This window comes from Manacus candei, unplaced genomic scaffold (genome assembly GCF_025592945.1).
Source record: "Manacus candei isolate 608988 ecotype Guabito, Panama unplaced genomic scaffold, ASM2559294v1 h1tg000071l, whole genome shotgun sequence".
NCBI classification, from domain to species: Eukaryota; Metazoa; Chordata; class Aves; order Passeriformes; family Pipridae; genus Manacus; species Manacus candei.
In genome coordinates this window covers 6,610,625-6,630,725 of record NW_026138119.1, presented here as the reverse complement: position 1 = coordinate 6,630,725, position 20,101 = coordinate 6,610,625, and the positions used below count along the sequence as shown (strand labels likewise).

The 20,101-nt window shown below is 38.6% G+C and overlaps 1 protein-coding gene across 6 annotated transcripts in view; it reads right to left on the bottom strand.

Annotated features, from left to right (window-relative positions):
* Positions 1–20,101, bottom strand: part of CDK5RAP2 (CDK5 regulatory subunit associated protein 2) — a 72,435-nt gene that overhangs the window by 48,150 nt on the left and 4,184 nt on the right. For all 6 annotated transcript variants that reach the window (XM_051807864.1, XM_051807865.1, XM_051807863.1 and 3 more), the window contains exons 4-14: positions 17,993–18,103; positions 17,397–17,473; positions 16,517–16,637; positions 14,540–14,691; positions 13,433–13,595; positions 12,005–12,058; positions 11,464–11,583; positions 10,791–10,883; positions 8,737–8,955; positions 3,050–3,220; positions 2,139–2,312 (exon numbers count right to left, since the gene is read on the bottom strand). In XM_051807864.1, the coding sequence (XP_051663824.1) occupies positions 2,139–2,312; positions 3,050–3,220; positions 8,737–8,955; positions 10,791–10,883; positions 11,464–11,583; positions 12,005–12,058; positions 13,433–13,595; positions 14,540–14,691; positions 16,517–16,637; positions 17,397–17,473; positions 17,993–18,103 (1,455 nt within the window). The remainder of the gene's footprint in view (positions 1–2,138; positions 2,313–3,049; positions 3,221–8,736; positions 8,956–10,790; positions 10,884–11,463; positions 11,584–12,004; positions 12,059–13,432; positions 13,596–14,539; positions 14,692–16,516; positions 16,638–17,396; positions 17,474–17,992; positions 18,104–20,101) is intronic.

Below are 20,101 nucleotides of genomic sequence, written 5' to 3'. Positions count from 1 at the left end.
AAGGTTTCTCAGATTGTGAGCAATGAAAATAAAAGGTTTATACCTCCACAATAAATAACTTATTGGCAAAGTCACAAGAATATCCAGTTGCCTCACTGAATATTCTCTTGCTTCCAACAATCCTCAGGATCATTTCAAAATCTTTGAAGGTTAGAGAATGAATGACTGAGAGAAAGCCATAATCTACACCTCTTTATTGATCCATCAATCAATCAGTACCAAAATTTTGTAATTTCTTCTAACTTCTAAACTCCTTGGCTGTAAAATACATTTAATTCTGAGACTTCACAGACACCAGAGTCAGCAGTTGCCTGACTCCCCTATAATTATCAATGCCCTCATTCACTCTCTCTCTCTAGCCCATGACAGTGGCTCAAGAATCCAAACTCCAAAATTAGAAACTGTCATTTATCTTCCCCACCCTGGTCAAGGGACCCAACAGAGCTCTGGATGTTGGTTGCCTTAAAACTTATCATTGCATTAAAACAGAGTACAAAGATATGATGAAAGAGAGAAAGTTCTGCATCTCTCAGATCAGTGTCTTCAACTTTAAAGATGAGTGAGGCTGGAAGAGCTGGGTTTCTGTTCCCTCTGGTGGGGAGGATCCTTCCAGCTGTGGCTTTGCTGGGAGTTGGTGCAGCAGGGAAAAGCCATCCAGGAGTCCCAGGCAGCCAACGAGAGCAGAGCTCTGGATAATCCCTGTCCAAAAACTGATGATTAACATGCCCAAGTGGGTTCTTACAGGAGATATGTGACACTGGGGTTGAGCTGAGGGGACAATGGGCCGTGATTAGCTATTGTTCACAGCCACCAGTGAACCAGCAGCAGAGAATGGGCTGTGATTAGAAGGTGGGTCTGGGTGATTGCCATGCACAGCTTCACCTACCACTGCTCTCACCCCCTCTTATACACCTGAACTGCAAGTGAGGTGTACAGAGGGGAGTTACTGTTTGATTTTCATTAATTCTGTATGATTTTCCATCACTTTTAGGTCCCTTTGTGACAGAAGTTACGTGCCTGCACTGCAGTTTGTTTTACAGAGGTTGAATTTCTGCTCAGCCTTTCCCAGACTCTATTTCCTGCCTGTACATTCATATACACTGGATATGCCCTCACTGGTACCTGGGCAAACAGGGCTGCAGCTCCCTTACTCTGAGCTTCTCCTATAATCCATGACTCAACGTGTGCTTGTCTCTACCACATTTAATAATAGTGCCCATCACATCAAACATTTCATGATTCAGAATGTGACCCAAGATACTGCACTCATGTTTCCTTTGCCATTGGCTCACTTTGTTTTGAGCTCCCTTCAGAAAATCTCATTAATGACTGATTTATTCTTAAAGAAATGAAAAAGCTTTCTCCACCATTGTAATGTACTAGTCTAATTCTTTTTACCTTGCCTGATGCTTCAAGAAATCTTAACATACCAAGGTGCAAACAACACAAGAAAGACAAAAAATGTAACCTCAAAAGGAGCTTATTTGTTCAATAATCTGTACATAATCATGCACTGATGGAGTCAGCAAGTGATTCAAAAACTTAACAGTACCTGACTTTTCTTTTGCTTGTACAGAAGTGGGGGGTGAAGGGAGAAGGAATTAACTCTACATTTTAAGACTCTGAATTTTGAGCTCTGATTTCAGTTACTAACAAGTTTATTCATTTTATGGCATTAAATAAAATGGGTATATAAATACATATAAATATTACTGTACTACTGTCTTTCTTCTTTGCTTTAAAGCAGTTTTCTTCTTGCCCTAGACATATTTTCACTGCTGTATTTTTCCTCACACTCCATTTATCTCCTTTGGTCACTCGCTCTGTGCAGTCTTCCCTCTTATCTATCAGAAGTACACAAACCTTCCTCTGTAGCTCTCTTCAGAAACACAGATACCCTCTCACTCAGGGAAATATGTCTGCCCTAACCACCAAAAAACTCTACCTCTTTATGGCAGGAAAACCTTTATCTTGCTTTCTAAGAGTATAGAGCTTAGTGATCCCATATGAGCTCATCAGAGTACAATACTGGTGAATTACAACATATATGAGTCCACAGCTTGGAAGTCAAAGTCAAAATTCTCTTAAATTTGAAGTCAAGCTATTTATCTGCAAATGATCAGTTATGAAAAACTCACCTCTAACTCTCTGGCTATCTTGATAATTGACTGTTGAGACTGTGCAGCACATTTTTCCTTTACTAGGCCCTCATTTTTCAGCTCAAGTTCTTCATTAGCTCTTAGAAGGTTCTTGTACTTATTCAGGAGCTCCTGCAATTCTGCATCCTTTTCTTTAACTGTTCCATCCAGTTTCTAACAAAAGAAAGCCATGAGACACTTTAACAAAATTTACTCCAATTTTAAACTGCAAAATAGCAAAACAAAATTCAGGAGAATATCCAAGGATTACTTGGCACATGTTATTTACACACCTTGCAAAAAGAGCAAAATTTAAGATATTAGAAGAAAAGAAAGACACACAGAAGCTTTGCCCAGCTATTCAAATTTTTAAGTATTAATAAATAAGTCAAGGCATGCACCTTGGTCTCCAGGTGCAGAGCAACCTTAAGTTTTTGTATTGCAGGCTGAACACCATCAGTACTTTTCAGTGTTATATCTCCAGTAAAAAAACTGAGCAGGGTCCATTACCATTCAGACAGGAGCCTTCTCACATAGGTCATTTGGGCTTCAAAAAGGGAAGATAAAATATTTCAGTATCTCTACCTATTCCTCAGCCTCCAGTTTCTGCACAATAAACTGAAAATCACAGGCACTTCAGAGCTTTTACCACAACAGTGAAAAATCTACATAAGCATTAGCAAAGCTTCCTTCTCCCTCTGTCCACACGCTTCAAAAAACCCTAAGAAATCCTGCTGAATGCCACACGCTCTATAATTATATGTCTGTTCTGCAAATAAAGCATTATAAAAACTGAAGGATTATCAGCAAAATCAACAGTAACTCCAAATACAAATGTGATTTTGTAATAACTCCTCACACAAAATCAAATGATAACTTTCCATTTTTCATTTCAAAGTCAGCCTACCTACCTCGAGCAGCAGATCCTTGTGATTGACACTGTCTGTCAGCCGCTTGATAACGAGCTCTTGGCTCTGCAGCTTCTGATTGCTTTCACTCAAAAGAATATTGTAATGGTGTTCAACTGCCTTTTCTTTCTCAGTCATTTCACCATGTAATTTCTCTAGTTGATTTCTAAGGTCCTACCAAAAAAAAAAAAAAAAACAAAAAAGAAACTGAATATGTAGCAAATCAACTTTAAAAATGTTTGAGGCTAACAACCCACATTATTGCTTTATCTTTCCATTGCTTTAAATTACCCATATCACCGGATAGCCTGGAAAACGTACTGAAGCCACTTTCTTTCTGTTGGCATCAATGAACACAATTAAAGAAAGGAAACTTTGAGATGTCAGTATTTTCTTCTAAAAATCTAGGTGGCTGTTGTTGTTTAAATGCTTTTCATACCCAATGACTGGACTGCAGGGCTGGGGGGATTATTATACACGCAGATGTTGTCGCTGTCAGAACCAACACTCACTCCAGAGTCAATTCACTCCCTTGCTAGAAATAGGAGAAAATTGGTTACGGGTGATTCAGTTTGTCATTTGCTCCTTTTTCTCATCACACCACGAAAATTGTTGCACTAACATTGTATTACTGGTTACTTTTGCATCAAGCGAAAGGTCAGAAACATTCAAACTTTTTTCTTTTGACAAGAGCACAAACTTGAAGTGACCAGTCGGGTCAGTCTCGTGATCAGAAGGGGTGAACAGAGCTTGATCTTGATTGTGGTTCTGTTAATTACTTTCTGCAGCACCAGGATTAGCTGCATTATCTCCCCATCAGAAACGTGTGCTTCTTGTCCATTCTGCTTCTAAACCATAGAAACAGTCTCTTTCAACAGCCTGATGCAGTGGCAAGTCCAAAGGACTCAGAGATCTGTAGGACCAAACTGGAATATTGCAATGAAAAGAGCAGCATCTCCTGGGTTGCAGGTTACACCACAATCCCAGCTCCTTCCACTGCATCCCTACAGATCCTGCCCCACTCCACCTGACAATGTAGCTCTCTGTGGGGTTCCAAAGTCTGACCACCCGATAAAGCCTTGGGTTCCAAGAAACAACATCAAACAATTCCTATTCCTTACACTTTGCTACAAACCAGGAAAACACCTACATCTATGTAAATATATGAGATTATTAGCATGGAATTAACAGTCAGCTCCCAGTTACTGAGTGGAAAATATCAAGAGCACAAGGCAATAGAAAAATCCATAGTGTGGCTTCTCTCCCACTCTTTGTGTCGCTTTCAATCTTTTCCTGATTTGGTGGAAGTTTCAACACTCAGTGAAAGGAGGCAGAGGTTGCACAGACATGAGCTTCATTTTATAAACTGTTCCTCTGCATCTACTGCACAGATTGTGTGGAAAAAGAGAAGTAGAAACTTGTAACAAAGGAGCTCTTGCCTAAAATTAAACAATTAAAACTTACAGAAGACTTTATACTATCTAAACTTCTGTTCAGACCCAAAGAACCAGGTAATAGAGAGTACATCTTAAAATAAATGTTTTCTATTTATTCCTCAAAAGGGCCCATTTGTGAAGTAGCATGAGCCCTTCAAATAGTTTGCACATATGGTAGTCACCTATAAACCTTAAATTTACCTCCACTGGGATTTAAAATTTAATAGTTGTTTCTTATTCTAAGTTCAAAGAAATAGCACTAGTGACACTTTAACTGCAATCTCTTTACAAACTGTTTTATGTCCTTTTCTTGACTTAATTACCTCACTTCATGCAGGTTCACATCAAATCCTTAAAATCATTTTATTACTGCAGTGTTTTACTTCTGTTTATTTTGCACAGTAAATGCAAATTGTCATTTACAATGCCTTTTGGTTTACTTGCTTCATTTTACCTTCATCACCAGGATTGAGCTAAGAAACCCCTAACAGCTCCCAAAACCCCCTCAAATGTTATTCAAAGAATCATTAAAACTAGACTTTCAGTTCTGCAAACTAATAAAGTTATTTTTTTCAGTTCTTCAAAAAAGAACTACTTGCTTGACTAAGAAAAATGAAGAATTACAGAATCAGGTCCAAGTGTTGTCTATGCAAACAAACTCTCAAAAATGTTGCTATTTTTTCCTAACTACCTATAAATACAAACTGCAGTGGGAAGTAGTGTAAGGTCTGATAACTGCAAAAGCTTATGGCTTCAAGTTATGGAACTCTTCAAGTGGGTCAAATTAAGCCTGAATTCCCATTCCCAGCATGGGAATTGGAAGCAAAGGATCAACAGCAGTGTTATGAGTTTCCCTGCAATGCAAAGTTCACTCCTTGGGGGTTTTTTTTAATGTCATTTTTATGCTATTACATCACTGAGAGGCTTTAAGTGAATCAACCATCTGTAACTAAACCCGAAATGAACATTTTTGATCTGTCCTGCGACTTCAGGTGACCAACACCCTGAGTTTATAAAAACCATGAACAGCTTTAGGAAGGTGACAGACATGCAGAGATAGAAGAGATGCTGCTGCAACACCATCCCTATCATCTAATCTCAGCCCTCTTGGTGTACAACACTTGTCAGGTGCAGAAACCAGGTTTCTGCCTTAAAAGCACTCTGTTATATCCAGGTTTATGGAAAGAACTGGACTGACAATGGATACAATTGTGGAAAAACCAAAACAGCCTGTGAGACATTTGCAATGTGCAAGTAACTTTGCCTCAAGTATTTCTGCCCCCAGAGTTCCCTAAATCCTTCCCAAAACAAGCTAGAGGTGAGACTGAAAATGATCTCCTTTGCATGAGCTGGAATTCTGTAACACACCAAACTATCCATCACTGTAGCAGGTTGTCTGAACTCATTGACCACTCAGATTGGCTGGGAGAAAATCTATTGGTTTCCATACACTGAGTTGCAAGGATAATATAGTACCTACGGCTCTCGGAGCACAAACTTCCCAATTCCCCTTGCCAACCTTTTTCCCCAGAGACTTTCTCATGATTAATGATAGCTGAACTAAGAAAAATGAATGTGAAACACTGTAATATAGAACACTGGAGCAGATGCCTCCCCCTCCTTGTCAGATGAAATCCAGTTTGGTGAATAATTAAATCGCAAAGCTCCAAAACTTCCCTCTCAGGCTAAACTACAGGTAGGAAGGCTAAATAATAAATTCTGCCTAATGAGTTATTCTGCATTTCCCCAACCAACTGATCAAATATGAATATCTAGTAAATACACTCTAATTGTCTACATTTAGGCCTGGAGAGAGAATGGATACGTGAGGTGTTTAACCATGTAAATTTGAACAAACTCCTCCTGCTAGAGGCACAGTAACATGGTAGGCACAAGCAATAAAAAGGATGAGTTGATGTTTATTCCTCATCAATAGTATATAAGAATATAGCTCAAACTTCCTCGTTTCAAAGAGCTTAAAGTGATACTTTTAACAGCATCTCAGTGGTGATGCTCAAAGTGCTGCTTAACAGCAGCTTTTGGCAAGTACAGAACTGAGAGCTTTTAAAAGCTCTTTCAGAGACCTTTAAAGTTGCCCACCCTGAGGCAGGAACATGGTTCAAGGACATCTAAGCTCCTTATTCCAGAAGACTCCTAATACTGGGCAGAGTCTGTGATTTGGATGATCAGCCCACATGTAACAGTCTTAATTGATTTAGTTTCACCCCACTAATGCCCAATTCATGTCCAGACAAACTTGGTTTACAACAGGGAAAAGGACGTTTTCTGGACCTCAACTTTTTTTTAGGGTTTGTTGCTTGTGGTGTTTTTGGGGTTTTGTTGTTTTTCTTTTTAATGGATATATGCAAAAATTTGCATTATCCCAATTTCAGTACATGGAAAGTCATTGAAAATTTCCCTGTGAGTGAGTGAAGAGCCAGGACAGCAGTTCATTACAAATGTTGAGGGCATTTTCTACAGTTTATACACTTTCTTGCTGGTTTTATTCTAACAAAATAGAAACACTGATAAATAGGTATCTTGGAGCATAAATAGAACTGAATTTTTAAGGCTGTCTCATAAAAAGTTTGCATCACATCACTGAAGCAGTTTCCTGTTTGTCAAAGAGCAAAATCTCACGGCATATTTTTTTACTCCCACATATCTACTACTTAATGGGCTACACTTCACAGGCAATGTGGTTATATCCCAATGTACTCACAGCTCTGAAATGGAAGCAGCTGTTCTGCAAGGACTAGGAAATAGGTTAGGGATATAATTTTTATAAGACTGCTCATCTTTTGGCAGGAATGCTTCTCCCCAAGGAGCCAGTCATTTACATGAAAAACTTGGACATAATGGAGTCAAATAGGGCTTCTGTAATGCAAGCAACTTTGAATCCCCTGGCAACTCCTTGCTCAGTCCTATTTTTCCTGTCTCTCTTATACAGTTATATTCTAGCTCCCCTGAAAGATGAAAAAAAAAAATTCTGAATAGAGAAGACAGTTAAATATAAAATACTTCAAATCAATAAAATGCTCTTTGTGGCTGTTTTACTGACAGGAGCGATCTGTTCTCGCTCTCCTTAACCTCAACACCCTGAAGAAATTTCAAAGCACACCAAAGATAGAGACACTGTGACGGCAGCCAAACCACAGTTGACAATCAAACAAAAATGCGTTAAATTGGGGGTGGGGGGGTGGGGAGAAGAACTTAATTGGTTTGTAGGTAAAGAGACCCCTCTGCTGGTTTTAAGGGATAGTGCAGGAGCTGCAATTTTCACGTCTCCCTGCTTTATTAAGGCCCTTATTTAATAATGGAACCAAAACAGCCACTGAATAAGGACAGGCTCATTTAATCCTTTATGTAATTTAATATAGCAGGAGACTAATCCCTGACTGAGGAGGAACAGACTCTGGATGCAGGAGGGACTCTGCTTGTTATGCAAATGCTGCCCTGATGGAAGCAACAGTGGGAAGAATTTAGCAAAATCCACATGACAAACCATAGAGGTGAGAAGTATGTTTTATGTCAACCCCTTCAGCACAGGGTGCATCCTTTTTTCAAAGGAAGAAAAGAAGAAACCTGATCATTCACTTTGTTGCATCAGCTCTGAGAGCTGGAAGCAGAAGTGCTTGTCTGAACACCTAGAGCAAGGTAAAAACCCTCTGCAGAATATCAAGCAGCAAAATTAATGAGCAGTACATCATTTTTATGTTAAATTGTCATCAATTAATCCTGTGCTTTGGGTCTTTTACAAGCAGAAGTTATTAAATATACAGTCTGTACAGTGACCCTGCTGGGAGAGCAGAAAGCAGGCTGAGGTTTGGCTTGAGGTCACAACAACTGGCTGCTTCCTCCTGGGCTGTGTTAGAGTTTAAAAGTAGTGTAATTTAGGATAATCTACAGACATATAACAAGATAAATACAGCAGAAATATAAAACATACACTGTCATGCATGTTCAGATCCTCGCATTAGAAAACTGAAACCAACAGTAACCATTTACCACTTCTAAAGGCTAATGTTTTTCCCTAGGACCTAACTATAAAAACTGTATTTATTTTAATATATTCTTCCATGTAGAATTTTCCTCAGTCTTCTTAGCTACATTCTTTCAAACACTGGCATTAGGCAGTATTAGACATTTACCTTACCAAAAGCTATTTACATTAAAAACCTAACTGTGTGAGAAAAGGACCTGCTAAAGTGCTGAATTAAACATTATGAAATAAAACAAAAAAATGATAATAACATTAATGGTTTTGTCACTTCTACTCTTCTGCAGCTGTGCCTCATCCAGCTCCTTCTCCATTTTCTCTCTTTCCTGATTCAAATCACTCAGCTCTTGACCGGTCACTTTAATTATCCTTTGGAGTCTGCGATTTTCAGCATCCTTGGTCAGGTTTTCTGAACGAAGTTCTGCCAACAGGGTCTCCTTCTCCATCAGGAGAGCTTGATAATCTGCAGCACCCTGAAACATAAAGCAGCATTCAGGCTCTAGAAGGTGTTTGTAGAGCCTGGAATTCTTTATTCCTGTTGCACCCAAATCCGCTCCCCTGCCCCTCTTCCCACAACTTCAGAATTGGGGTGCAAAAAAATAGTGAAATGACAAAACATGGAAAGTGTTACACTGATAATTTTCCCTGCTAAAGTAACACAACTTTCCATGACATCCAGTGCAGGATAACAAAGTCTGAGATAACAAAGAATGAGATAAAGGTTGACGTGCAAAGGAGGTGCAAACCAGGTCACAGCTGTATTTTTGCTTCTCAAAGCTTTAACTTCATAAAGCTCTGCTTTTGGGGCAGTTTGAATCTGGCCTAGGGCAGGTAGCCACCAAGACTTTCATAGAACTATTAAGATTGGGAACAACCTTTAAGATCATGGAGTCCAACCACCCACCCAGCACCACCACCATGTCCACACTAATTCAAGTCCTCAAGTGCCAGATCCACGTGTTTTCTGAACCCTTCCAGGGATGGTGACTCCACCACTGCCCTGGGCAGAAGCATGATTTTTAATATAAAACAGCAAGTCTGATTTGTGTTCTTCCCCACCACACACTGTTACAAGTGGCTTTGAAGCTGACAGGAGTAGTGGGCTGTGCAGCACAATCTACTCACAGAGAACTGCCTTCAACTCAAGTTTGTAGCTAAGGAGCCGAGTATTGAGGAGAAGGGTTGGCTCTGTCACCCACCATGCCACGTGGATTCTGTGGGCAGGAGGGATTAGCCACACACTTTATAAGCTTAGAACTTTAAAAAAAAAAATCAACAAGGTCTCAAAAATGAAATAGATAAGAGTCATATTTCAAAGCCGGTATGAAAAAGCAAACATAAGCTATAGAGTCACATACAGGCCAAAATGACCTGAAAAAGAAATATGATAAACTTTTCTCAGTAGAGCACAATTAAACATGGGTTTAAGTGAAATAAAAGGCTTTTGAAGAAATGAAGGTTCTCTGAGAGAACTAAACCTTCCTACTCCATCAGACTCTGGAATAACAGTCAGTCACAAGGGCTGTAATGGGGGCACCTCAGAGGCAGCTGAATCCACCTCTGCCATCCTGCTGGGCTGAAACCAGGTGGATGAACAAACAGCACAATGGAAGATGCAGCACTGCCTCTAAGCAGTGTCAGTTTTATCAAACTTTGGATGAGTTTGAAAACGTTACAAGAGACATTTCACTACCTATTTTAATATCTAGTTCTTACTTTCTCCCATTTTACATTTCAAGACCTTTACAATGCAGAAATTATCATCATAAAGTCCTTCCTCCACCACAGGAAAGCATTACTAAATCACATTTTCACAAACAACATTTCACTATTTTATAAGTAGTGGTTTCACATTTATTATATAAATAAATCCAAACAAGTGTCTCATATCCAGTCTGCTAACAAGAAGCCTGTGCTGGTACCATACTTTTGGAAGAAAAAACAAAGCAGGTCAAAAAAAAAAAACCCTCAAGATCATCTCAGCTCCACAACTATCTGTGTCTTTGTTTTTAACTTCTTTTGCTTTTATTCATTTCTCCCTTAAGGTTTCTCAGTTTTTTATTGAAGAAAAAATATCAAGAAACAAGGTAAGTAATCTCACATTTTAACATTCCATTTGTCCAACGATTTGATTTGGGAATTTTTTTTTCAAGGTAAAAAAAAAAAAAAAAATCAAACATTTTAAACAACATTTTAAACTAATTTCCATTTCTCTGCTTTCAAAGACACAAAGCACTACCCACTGTGTGGAATTACAGAGGAGGGAAGAGCAGGGATGGGGAAGCCACATTAAATTGTTTGTCCTTACCTTGAATTTTTGTACATGTGCCTTGTGAGTTGCCTCTCTTGCCTTAGCCAATGAAGCATTTAACTCTTCAATTTCAGAACCAAGCTCCTCATTCTTTAAGCAAAAGGAATGTAGAAATAGTTATTTCCAAGGGAGGGCCACTCAGTAATCACTATCCCACCTCATTATCCATTCATCCAGCTACACAAAACACTTCCAAGAACAAAACCACCAAATACATCATAATAAATCTTATATAAAGAAATACTTGTTCTTATACAACACTCACTAGACTGCCTTCACTCAAGTTAAGTATTTCCCATTCTTCCACACATTCTGAATTTCAGCTTGACCTCTCCTATTTTAGCTGCCTTTGACAGCTCCACTTACTCAACAAATAAAATACTCCTCACACCATGTAAGTGGTGCTCAGAGCTGATAAAATTCAGTGCATAAGAGAAAACATTTTTCTTTTAAGTTCTTAGGGGAGAAAGTATCAGTTAAGTATCTTTTTTCTTCTCTCCTCCAGTCCAAGAGCCCAAACTCCAGGCAAACAGAACTGCTTAGAGCTGATAGCAGTGATCAGGGACCCACTAGAAGCCTCCTCATGGTTACAGTGAGATCAGACTGTCACACACACAGCACAAAATTCCACTCCCAGTTCAACAAACCAGCAAGATCACAATCACCATACCTCTCTTTCCTTTGCTTTTAAGGCAACAGTTAGGCCTTGGATAGTTTTGTCCCTTTTCAAGCCATTCTTCTTTTCCACAGCAAGCTCATTTTCTCTCTCTTGTAGCTCTTCTTGGAGTGACTAAATTAGATTATGTGAAAGTTGCATTAACTTCCCACTAAGAGACACTGTAACTGCACATTAATAAGAACATTCCCTCAGAGTTCTTGAAGCTTATTACTCAGATTACCAACATAAAAAACAGTCCCAAAATGAGAGTCATCATCTCAAATTTGTGCCTGGAATACAGTAGAAGGCAGCTAATCTCATGGGCTGGCCATGAGTATCAGCTCCAATATTTGATAAGTGGCCTTATCAGCTCTACTGAAAATTGGTTCAAAAAAAAAAAAAAAAGGAGGAGCCTTTCTGTCATGAAACATAAAAGAGAATTTACCAGAGGACTTGCTCTGCCCTCTTTCCTGTCTGTACCTATGAATGCATAACAGAGGGAGCCCAACACACACTGCAAGGAGTGAGGGAAACAGAAACAGTCAGAACTTACCTGAATTTTTTTTTCAAAGGAATTTCTCTCATTTTTAAGCTCCATTCTAAGAGCCTGTAAGAACAACATAACTCATATAAGAACAAAAAAAATTCATTCTCAACACAAATATAACTCATTAAGCATTAAAATGAAGCAAAACGAGCTTAAAAACCTTGGAGGTGGAAGGAAAACTTAATATACACATTTTGACAGGAATATATTGAATCAGTTGCTTCCTGGAAGTCTACAAATCTACCTGGGCATGGTATGAGCCAGTCCAAATTAAGAAGAAGGAAAAAAAAAAGAAAATAAAACCCCACACAACATGTTCTTCCATGAGACAGGAACAACTGTACTTGCCGAGTTAATAAAGGTGCATTTTTAGGTGACATTTATCTTTGCCAGCAAGATGCTTTTACCAAGGCAGATTTTAATTAGCACTTTTCCCCAGGGAGGTTACAGAATTATTTGTTTTTAAAAGGTAATCATATATAAAAGCAGAGTTGTGCAAAGCTATTCATCAGATTTTTTCCTCCAGTACTGCATCCCAAATGATCATGCAGGCTGTCCACCTCCTGTGAAGTGATTAAAGGTGACACTGTTTTCACCTTGACACACAAATACTCTTGTGAAATCAGGGTGGTCTCTCCTGACACACAATGATTTAATTGCAAGACCATGCAGACTGAAAAATCTTAATTTCACTGATCAGTGCAATTGCTGAAGGTTCTCAACTGTTCTTGACATAAACAAAAAGGTGTGTAGGTACTGAGCAAGACTCAGTTCCAAAACGAATCCTGACAGCCCCCATGACTAACTTTCCTAATTCTGCCAGCTTTAATTTCTTGTTTGAATAACCAATGGGAAAAAAAAGAAAAAAAAAGACAACAAGCCTCAGGACCTGATTCTGCATTCCAGCTGTCAGGATATCTGCCTTCCTGTGTAAGAGCCAAGTGAAATAAGACTGACTCTTGCACCTTTTGTAAGTCAAAGGCTAAACTTCCACTTTATTTCATGAGATTTTTTTATGCCTACCTCCCTTACCACAGCTTTTTTTCCAGACCCTAACAGTAGAGACACTTTCCAAGAACAAACTCTCAAGTCACATTCTTAACTTTTATAGCAGTTATGTCATCTAGTGAGGGATCTATTAACATCTAGTATTTCTTTAATATATACTTCTGTAAAGCAATTGCACAGTATCTATAACACAGGCATAAAAGCAATGGGAAACACAACCTCTCACTGAATGAATGGATAATAAAGATGAATATTGCCCCCCAAACCACAGTATAACCAATGAATGGTAAGGAAAAGGAGAAGGAAGGAGGAAATAATATTTTTAAAAATTGGCTTAGGTCACTCACATACTGTCATGCACAAAACCTTTAAAAACCTACCCCACACGAGATTTATAACATGTAACTGTTCAAGCAGTTTCCTCACCTCTATCTCACTATCTTTTTCATGCCTCAAAGCAATGGTAAGTTCTCTGATTTTTTCTGCTGACAAGTTCCCATCATAAGATCCACTCTTAGACTTTTCCTCTTCGAGGTATTGAATTAGAGCTTCTTTACTCTTCAGAGACAGATTCAGTTGCTCTATAAGTCTAAAATGATAAGAGTTTTAATATTAATCTTGCATCATCTACCACCAACTCATCAGTCATTGCAGTAAATCTTGCAGACAACTAGGTGAAAACTCCAGACAATACCTGCAAAATTTAGGGGAGGACTTTCACAACTCCTTCTCCCTCCAGAGAAACACAAAAAGAGATGTAACTTTAAAGCAAGCAAACAGGGCTGAGCTATTTGCAAAGTGCTCATTCTTATTTTCCTCCAGTATCACTTCAGATGTCAACACTTAAACGTCAATATTTTAGTTACATTATCCTTTAGAACCCACACAAAAGCCTTACCAATCTATTCCCTTTCTCTGCCCACAAAACACCACATGTAGTTTACCTTACACATCTAAAATAAAAGCAAAAACAATCCTCCAAACTGCTGAGATTTGGGTTTATACACTTTCCCCATCTAAAGTTATTGAACAACTTACACACCTTACCAGCTACCAGCCAAAAAAACCCACAACCGGTGCTTTGCAAAGAACAATCAAACCCACAAAGCTCAAACACAGTGAATTAAATTTACCACCCTCACCAGGCACATCCCTGGGACTGAGAGCACACAAACACCACAGCATGAACACCAAGGGCTCAGTCAAGTTCTCTTGAGCAGCAGCTCAAGAAAGCAGTGAGCAGGAGGTGAGTCAAAGTTACAAAGAGGCTTTAATGTAGGACCCGCTGGTGTCTCAAGCATCCTGATCCTTTTACACTTTCAGACAACTTTTAAAGATGGCTTTGCTACATGTAGCATGTGAACTGGTTGCTGTGTTGCCATTCGTGTCCCAGCTGAGCAGGTAAGATGGTCAGAGACGCTCCTGAATCCCAGGGTAGGACCAAACTATTAAAACCTAAACCCATGTCAGCTCTTCACACTTTCACAATAGAGAATTCCAGTAGTCAGAAACATCACTGGCAACGGTTCTGACCTGTCTTTCTCAGCTGCTGTAACCATATCCACATCCTTGGCAGGGGCATTCATAATTGAAGAAAGTTTCTGCTCAGCTGCCACTCTCAGAGCTTTCTCCTTCTCTGTCATTGCCATGGCTTTTTCCACATCTTCTTGGGCAGCTTTAAGATTCTGTAATTAAAGCACACAATCCTGATGCTTATAAGAACAAAATGCTCATGAAATTTTTCACATATTGAAGTTTTTTTTCTACCAAACATATGTCGGGATGTTTAATTTAGGAACTTTTACCAAGTATTTCAACGGCTTTACAAATGCTTCTGAACTCTGTGGCTGCATTTTCAAGATTAATCCATTTTCTGTGGCACAGAAAGAAGGGAAATTTGTTTCAAAGAAAAAAAAAAAAAGAAATATCCTAACTGATAGCAGAACTGGAAAAAAAGTGCCCCTGTGCTATGGTTTTAGATTTAGCTATTATGATTTGGTTTTGTCTCACTGTCCTCCCTCTATCATAATAAATTGCTACACTTAAATTAAAGAGGTTAAAGAAGGGCTTTTTTATTCAATAAAATTAATATTCCCAGGCTCACTGTAGCTAATTGGAACTCTTCCCAACATCATTTATAATACTTTGCAAGAATTGATAAAGTATGAACCAGACATTTTTCTCTTGAACAGCAAAGGAAATGGAGATAAGACCCAGAGATTCCAGCCAACTTCCTCTGGGTGACCCAACTCACAGAGACAGAGAATACCAAAAAAACTACTTGCCTTCCACTACATCAAATTTGTTTCAGATCTTCATTTTTCTATTGTAAGCTTCCCTGCTGTGCTCACCCAATTTTGCTTTCTATGAAATAAAAGCCCCCTTGTAGCCTAATAAGTAATTCCCCTTCAGATCCAAACTAAAAAGAATCTCTCTAGGGGAGGGGGAGGAAAAGCTCCTTCATGACTGAACTTCCCCACTCAACCCCTCTCCTGAAAAGCTGTTCTGCCAACATTCATCTGTCAATCAAGAACTCTGAAGGAAATGAATCCTTGTTAGCATAACCTGGATCTGTATAATTACATGGGCTGTGAAAACCAGTGACTAACACCACACTGCAGTGTTTACATTCATAAGAATATACTAAAATTAATGTCAGAGGCCAACACTATCTCCAGGCTACAGAAAATACTCCATCTCCACAAGATTGGAATATTTGCCCTTCTACCTGTCAGATCTGAGAACACCAGTCTGACTGACTGGTTTGGTACAGAGGAAGTAATTTAGGAACTTCTCTACCAATCCAACAGCACAAAGAAGGCTTTCAGAAATTCCAGTTGCATTAAAGAGAAGAAAAGGTCACAGAGATTCCCTCCTCCCTGAAGGAGCTCACTGCTTTAAATGGACTTGGATGATCCTTACAACTCAGGATTCTGTGATCCTGACAGAAAAATATGATCAGGAGATTGCTACTAGTATGTTCCTTGACCAGTTCATTCTTTAAAGATGGAAAAGCAAATATTGGAATTAACCCACTTGTGCTATTTCTACTTACTGACAGAAGGAGCACCAGACATGGATCCCCCTCACAAACACAGCTATAAAATCTCACTTCTCCAGAGAACTGTAGACAGTCAGTGATGCAAACCAACCAGGAGCTTCTGTATTTCTAGAACTTGGCACAAACATTTCCAGCACAGACTATTCAATATCAGATTTGTTCTTTGTAAGGAACTGAACTTCTCCTCGCTTGGAGGAAGCATGTTATTCATACAAAGAATTTTTTTTTTTGCCTCTACACTAAAAAAAATGAGGAAACATGAAGCAGTTCTCCTGCAAAGATATCAGTGATGGCTCAACCATAAATACAGGAATAAACTGTCTCAACAACAGACACTGAGGAATTAAAAAAAAAAAATGAAGATATAGGTAGGTCACGATATCAAATATGAGACAACACTACAAAGACAGCATTGATTCCTTATTATTCGTTCAGCTTTGGTCACTCACCTCTTCCAGAAGGTTTATTCTGCCAGTCAGCATCTCTTCCATCTCTTGCATCTTCTTTTGTGCCTCTTTCACACGCTGCACTTCAGCATCACCACCCTGGGCCAAGCTTTCAACTGCCTTGCTGAAAGGCAGCAACACAGAGATCCCATTGCATATCAAAGTGGAAAACATTTCAAGTGCCAGTGGCTGATGAATTATGCTCAAGCATCTTCCATTGTATCTGTACCTGCTTGTCACTTGAAGGTTAAATACAAACATCCACAGACAATATGGCAATTTGGGTGGTATAATCTGAGAGTTCCTCACACAAGCCTTGTCACAGTGGATAAAGAAGCATTTTATATGTATGATGAAAAAGTGAAATATTTCCTTTGTATTTTTAAGGCTTTCAAATACAGTATCAAGCCTTCAGTAGAGTTGTATTTTCTACAGGAAGCAGCACTGGAATACACTGAAGACATGCAGCTGCTGAGATCTCTCCAGCTGCCTTTTCAGTATTTGTGAGAGAATAACAGGTAGTGTTTCCTTACTAATCACAGGATGACCTCTTGTATATTACTGATCCCTAAATTTCACTTGCTACTTTGACCTTGTGCAAGGTTCCCTTCAAAGCCCAGCAATATCCCTTGATCCACCTGGAAAGACCAAACAAAAATTGATCTGGTCCTCAGGAAAACAAAGAAAATTCCATTGCAACTGAGGCCTATGGAGCAGTCAACAGCTGTCAGTCATTGCCAGCCTGGATTAGTTTTGAACCAGACATTTATAGATAAGTACCCTTAAAATACTACTTTAAATCCTCCTATTCCTAAAGGATTAGGAAAAAACCAAATAGAAACAAGTCCAAGTAATGGACATCCAGAAATATTCTGGTACTTACTAGGCTTTGATGAGTAGTTTCTCTCTCTCCTGCAGTTCACGCTTCAGACTTTCCACTTCAACTTTCAGCTCAATGTTCTAAGGCAAGAGAATGAAAACCCAAAAGTTATTGGCAATGTGTAGATTAATTATTGCTTGGACCAGCAAATGTAAAGTGTCACTGGGCTAAGAAAATCACAGAGACATTTCAGCTTCTGAAAGACATATTTTGCAAGGTTCGAGCCTTTCAGAAATCTCAAAAAGAATTAAAGATTCACTTAACTGCTCTAATGGGGAGTACTGCACCTTGGGAATTTCTAGGGCTTCCATGCATGTTTGTTCTTTAAGACACAAGAAATTTTCTTTTCCTTTCAAAACCTGATTGCATCAGTTATAGAGGCTTTTAACAATTTTCAAATTATTTCGTTGTAGCCTGAGAAAACCTCTCATGATGTAATTGTACAAAGAACTCCTTGCCCTGGAAGCTGACAGATGCCATTTCCAACAACAACAACAAAAAAAAAAAAGACTCAAAAGTTAAATGAAATAGGCAACCTCCCCACAAAACAAACTCTTCAAAAAGATACACAGTACTATGAAATTAATCTAAATGCATACAATTTTATATATTTCTTCAGTGGGACCATCAAACTTCTGCTGCATTCGCTCCTCCAGGAAATAGATACGAAGCTTCAGGTTGAAGTTTTCTTTTTTCAGATCAGTGATTTGCTGTGAAATAAGAAAGAAAATGAGCAAATTATGTGATGTGTTTCAAATGAAGAGTAAAAACTACTACAGAATTTGGTTTTGCTCTCCACAGTGCAATACTGGAATCCAACCCACGGGACATAATTAAACATGTGGATGATACACATACACATATATATTAAATTGTGAAGGTGTTAATTGCACCATATGACACCCAAGTCCAAATAAACATCCTTCCCTCTAAGACTGTGTCACCCACAGAGCTATAAATACCCCAAGCCTTTCAACAGGTTTCTGTCTCCTGCAGCTTCAGCCCGAAGCACAGAACATAATGTTCTCCCACCATCTCAGCCATAACATTTTTTCCCCAACTCCATTTCTCATCTGAACAAGAAGAAATCCCATTCCAGCCTATCCCTTCTAAATGTTTGGAGATTTGTCTTTTAGTCTGGTTTTAAGACACGTAGCCACATTGGCACACACATAAATGTTGTGTGTTTGTCCAAGACGTTATCATTTATGATAACATTTTGTGTTTATTTTTAGCCCTGCACAGCACTTAAGCAAATAACAACTGTAAAACAGTACTGTTTAAAAATATATAATACAAGCTGTAGTGCAGACAGTGCTCTTTAGAATATTCCTTCTTTAAAACATTGACTGACTTGACAAAAAAGTATCCAAAAAAATATTAGGCAATTCTTCTATAAGATGGAACTTGAACAGAATACAAGACATTATGTTGAAACAAATATTTTCTAAGGAAAAGCCTGGGAAGGAAGCCTCATTCATGGGACCAAGGTAATCTTATTCATGGGAAGAAAAGCCACAAGCACACAAGGCACATAAGCCCAATCGAACACCAATAAAACCTTTATCCCATCCCATATTTCACAGTGCAATTCTCTGAGGAAAAAAATTGCTTATCATTTTTAACCTTCCTTGTAGAAGCAGTAACATAGTTGATGGTTTCATTAAAGAAAGGAGTCTCCCTCTAAATTTTTTTAAGAGGTTAAGCATAAAACATTCACTCAAATAAGACTCGTGTCCCCTGCCAGATGCTTTCAGCAAATGGAAATCTAATATGTTACAGAGCTTCTAATAAAATATTTATGTAGGCTTTTCCAGAACTGTACAGTGCCATTTGTAAGAATTATTAGCGATATAATTTCTAAAATATTTGGCTTGTGAAACCTAAGATTACTTTCTGTAACTGCACTCAGAACCTGCATCTGCAAACAATTCTTCAGTTTAACAATCCCTGCCCAGCAAGATGCCTTGTCATTATTCACACAAGTGAATATCATCCAAGCAACTGAAAATCCAGCTGACTACATAAACTTTGTGGCTCATTCCCACACCTTGTCAGTAGATCATTCCTAACAGTCTCTGCTCATTCAGAAAAAGTCCAAGCAACAAAGACACTCTGAATTTATATCAGTTGAACTTCTAGTTAGTCTCCACACATACAATAGATTTCTGAGTCAAAAGGAAAAAACAGTATCAAAAGAACTCAGCATACCATGATTTTAGTCACATGTATTTCAGTGGCAAGAGAAATAAACCAAAGAGCTTAAGGGCAATATTTTCAAAAGGCAAATAAAACAGACTATGCAACCATAAACCAAGAAGTGAAACAAATGTCGTCTCTGATGTTGTTTCTCAGATGAAAGTTAATTCAGGCAGACTACAATTAAAAAGTTATTGCTTAATAAAAGACAAGATGTATAATGTGAGCAAGTTCACACTGCAAAGAGATTTTAATGGCAGCTCTCTCAGCTTATGCATTTGAAGACTAAGTTTTAATTCCTTTATGCATTTTGGTTTCTGTATTTGAAAAAAGGAATGAAAACTGGGACAATGATACACACACTACACAAAACAATCCACACCACGGACAGCATGGCAGCAAATCCTAACTCAGATTAGCTCCTTTCCCAGCCTGCAGAGAGCCACTTTCATGCCAAATGGATCTGTCAGCAGTGGCTGTGGTTTCACAGCACAACAGTTTTCACCAGC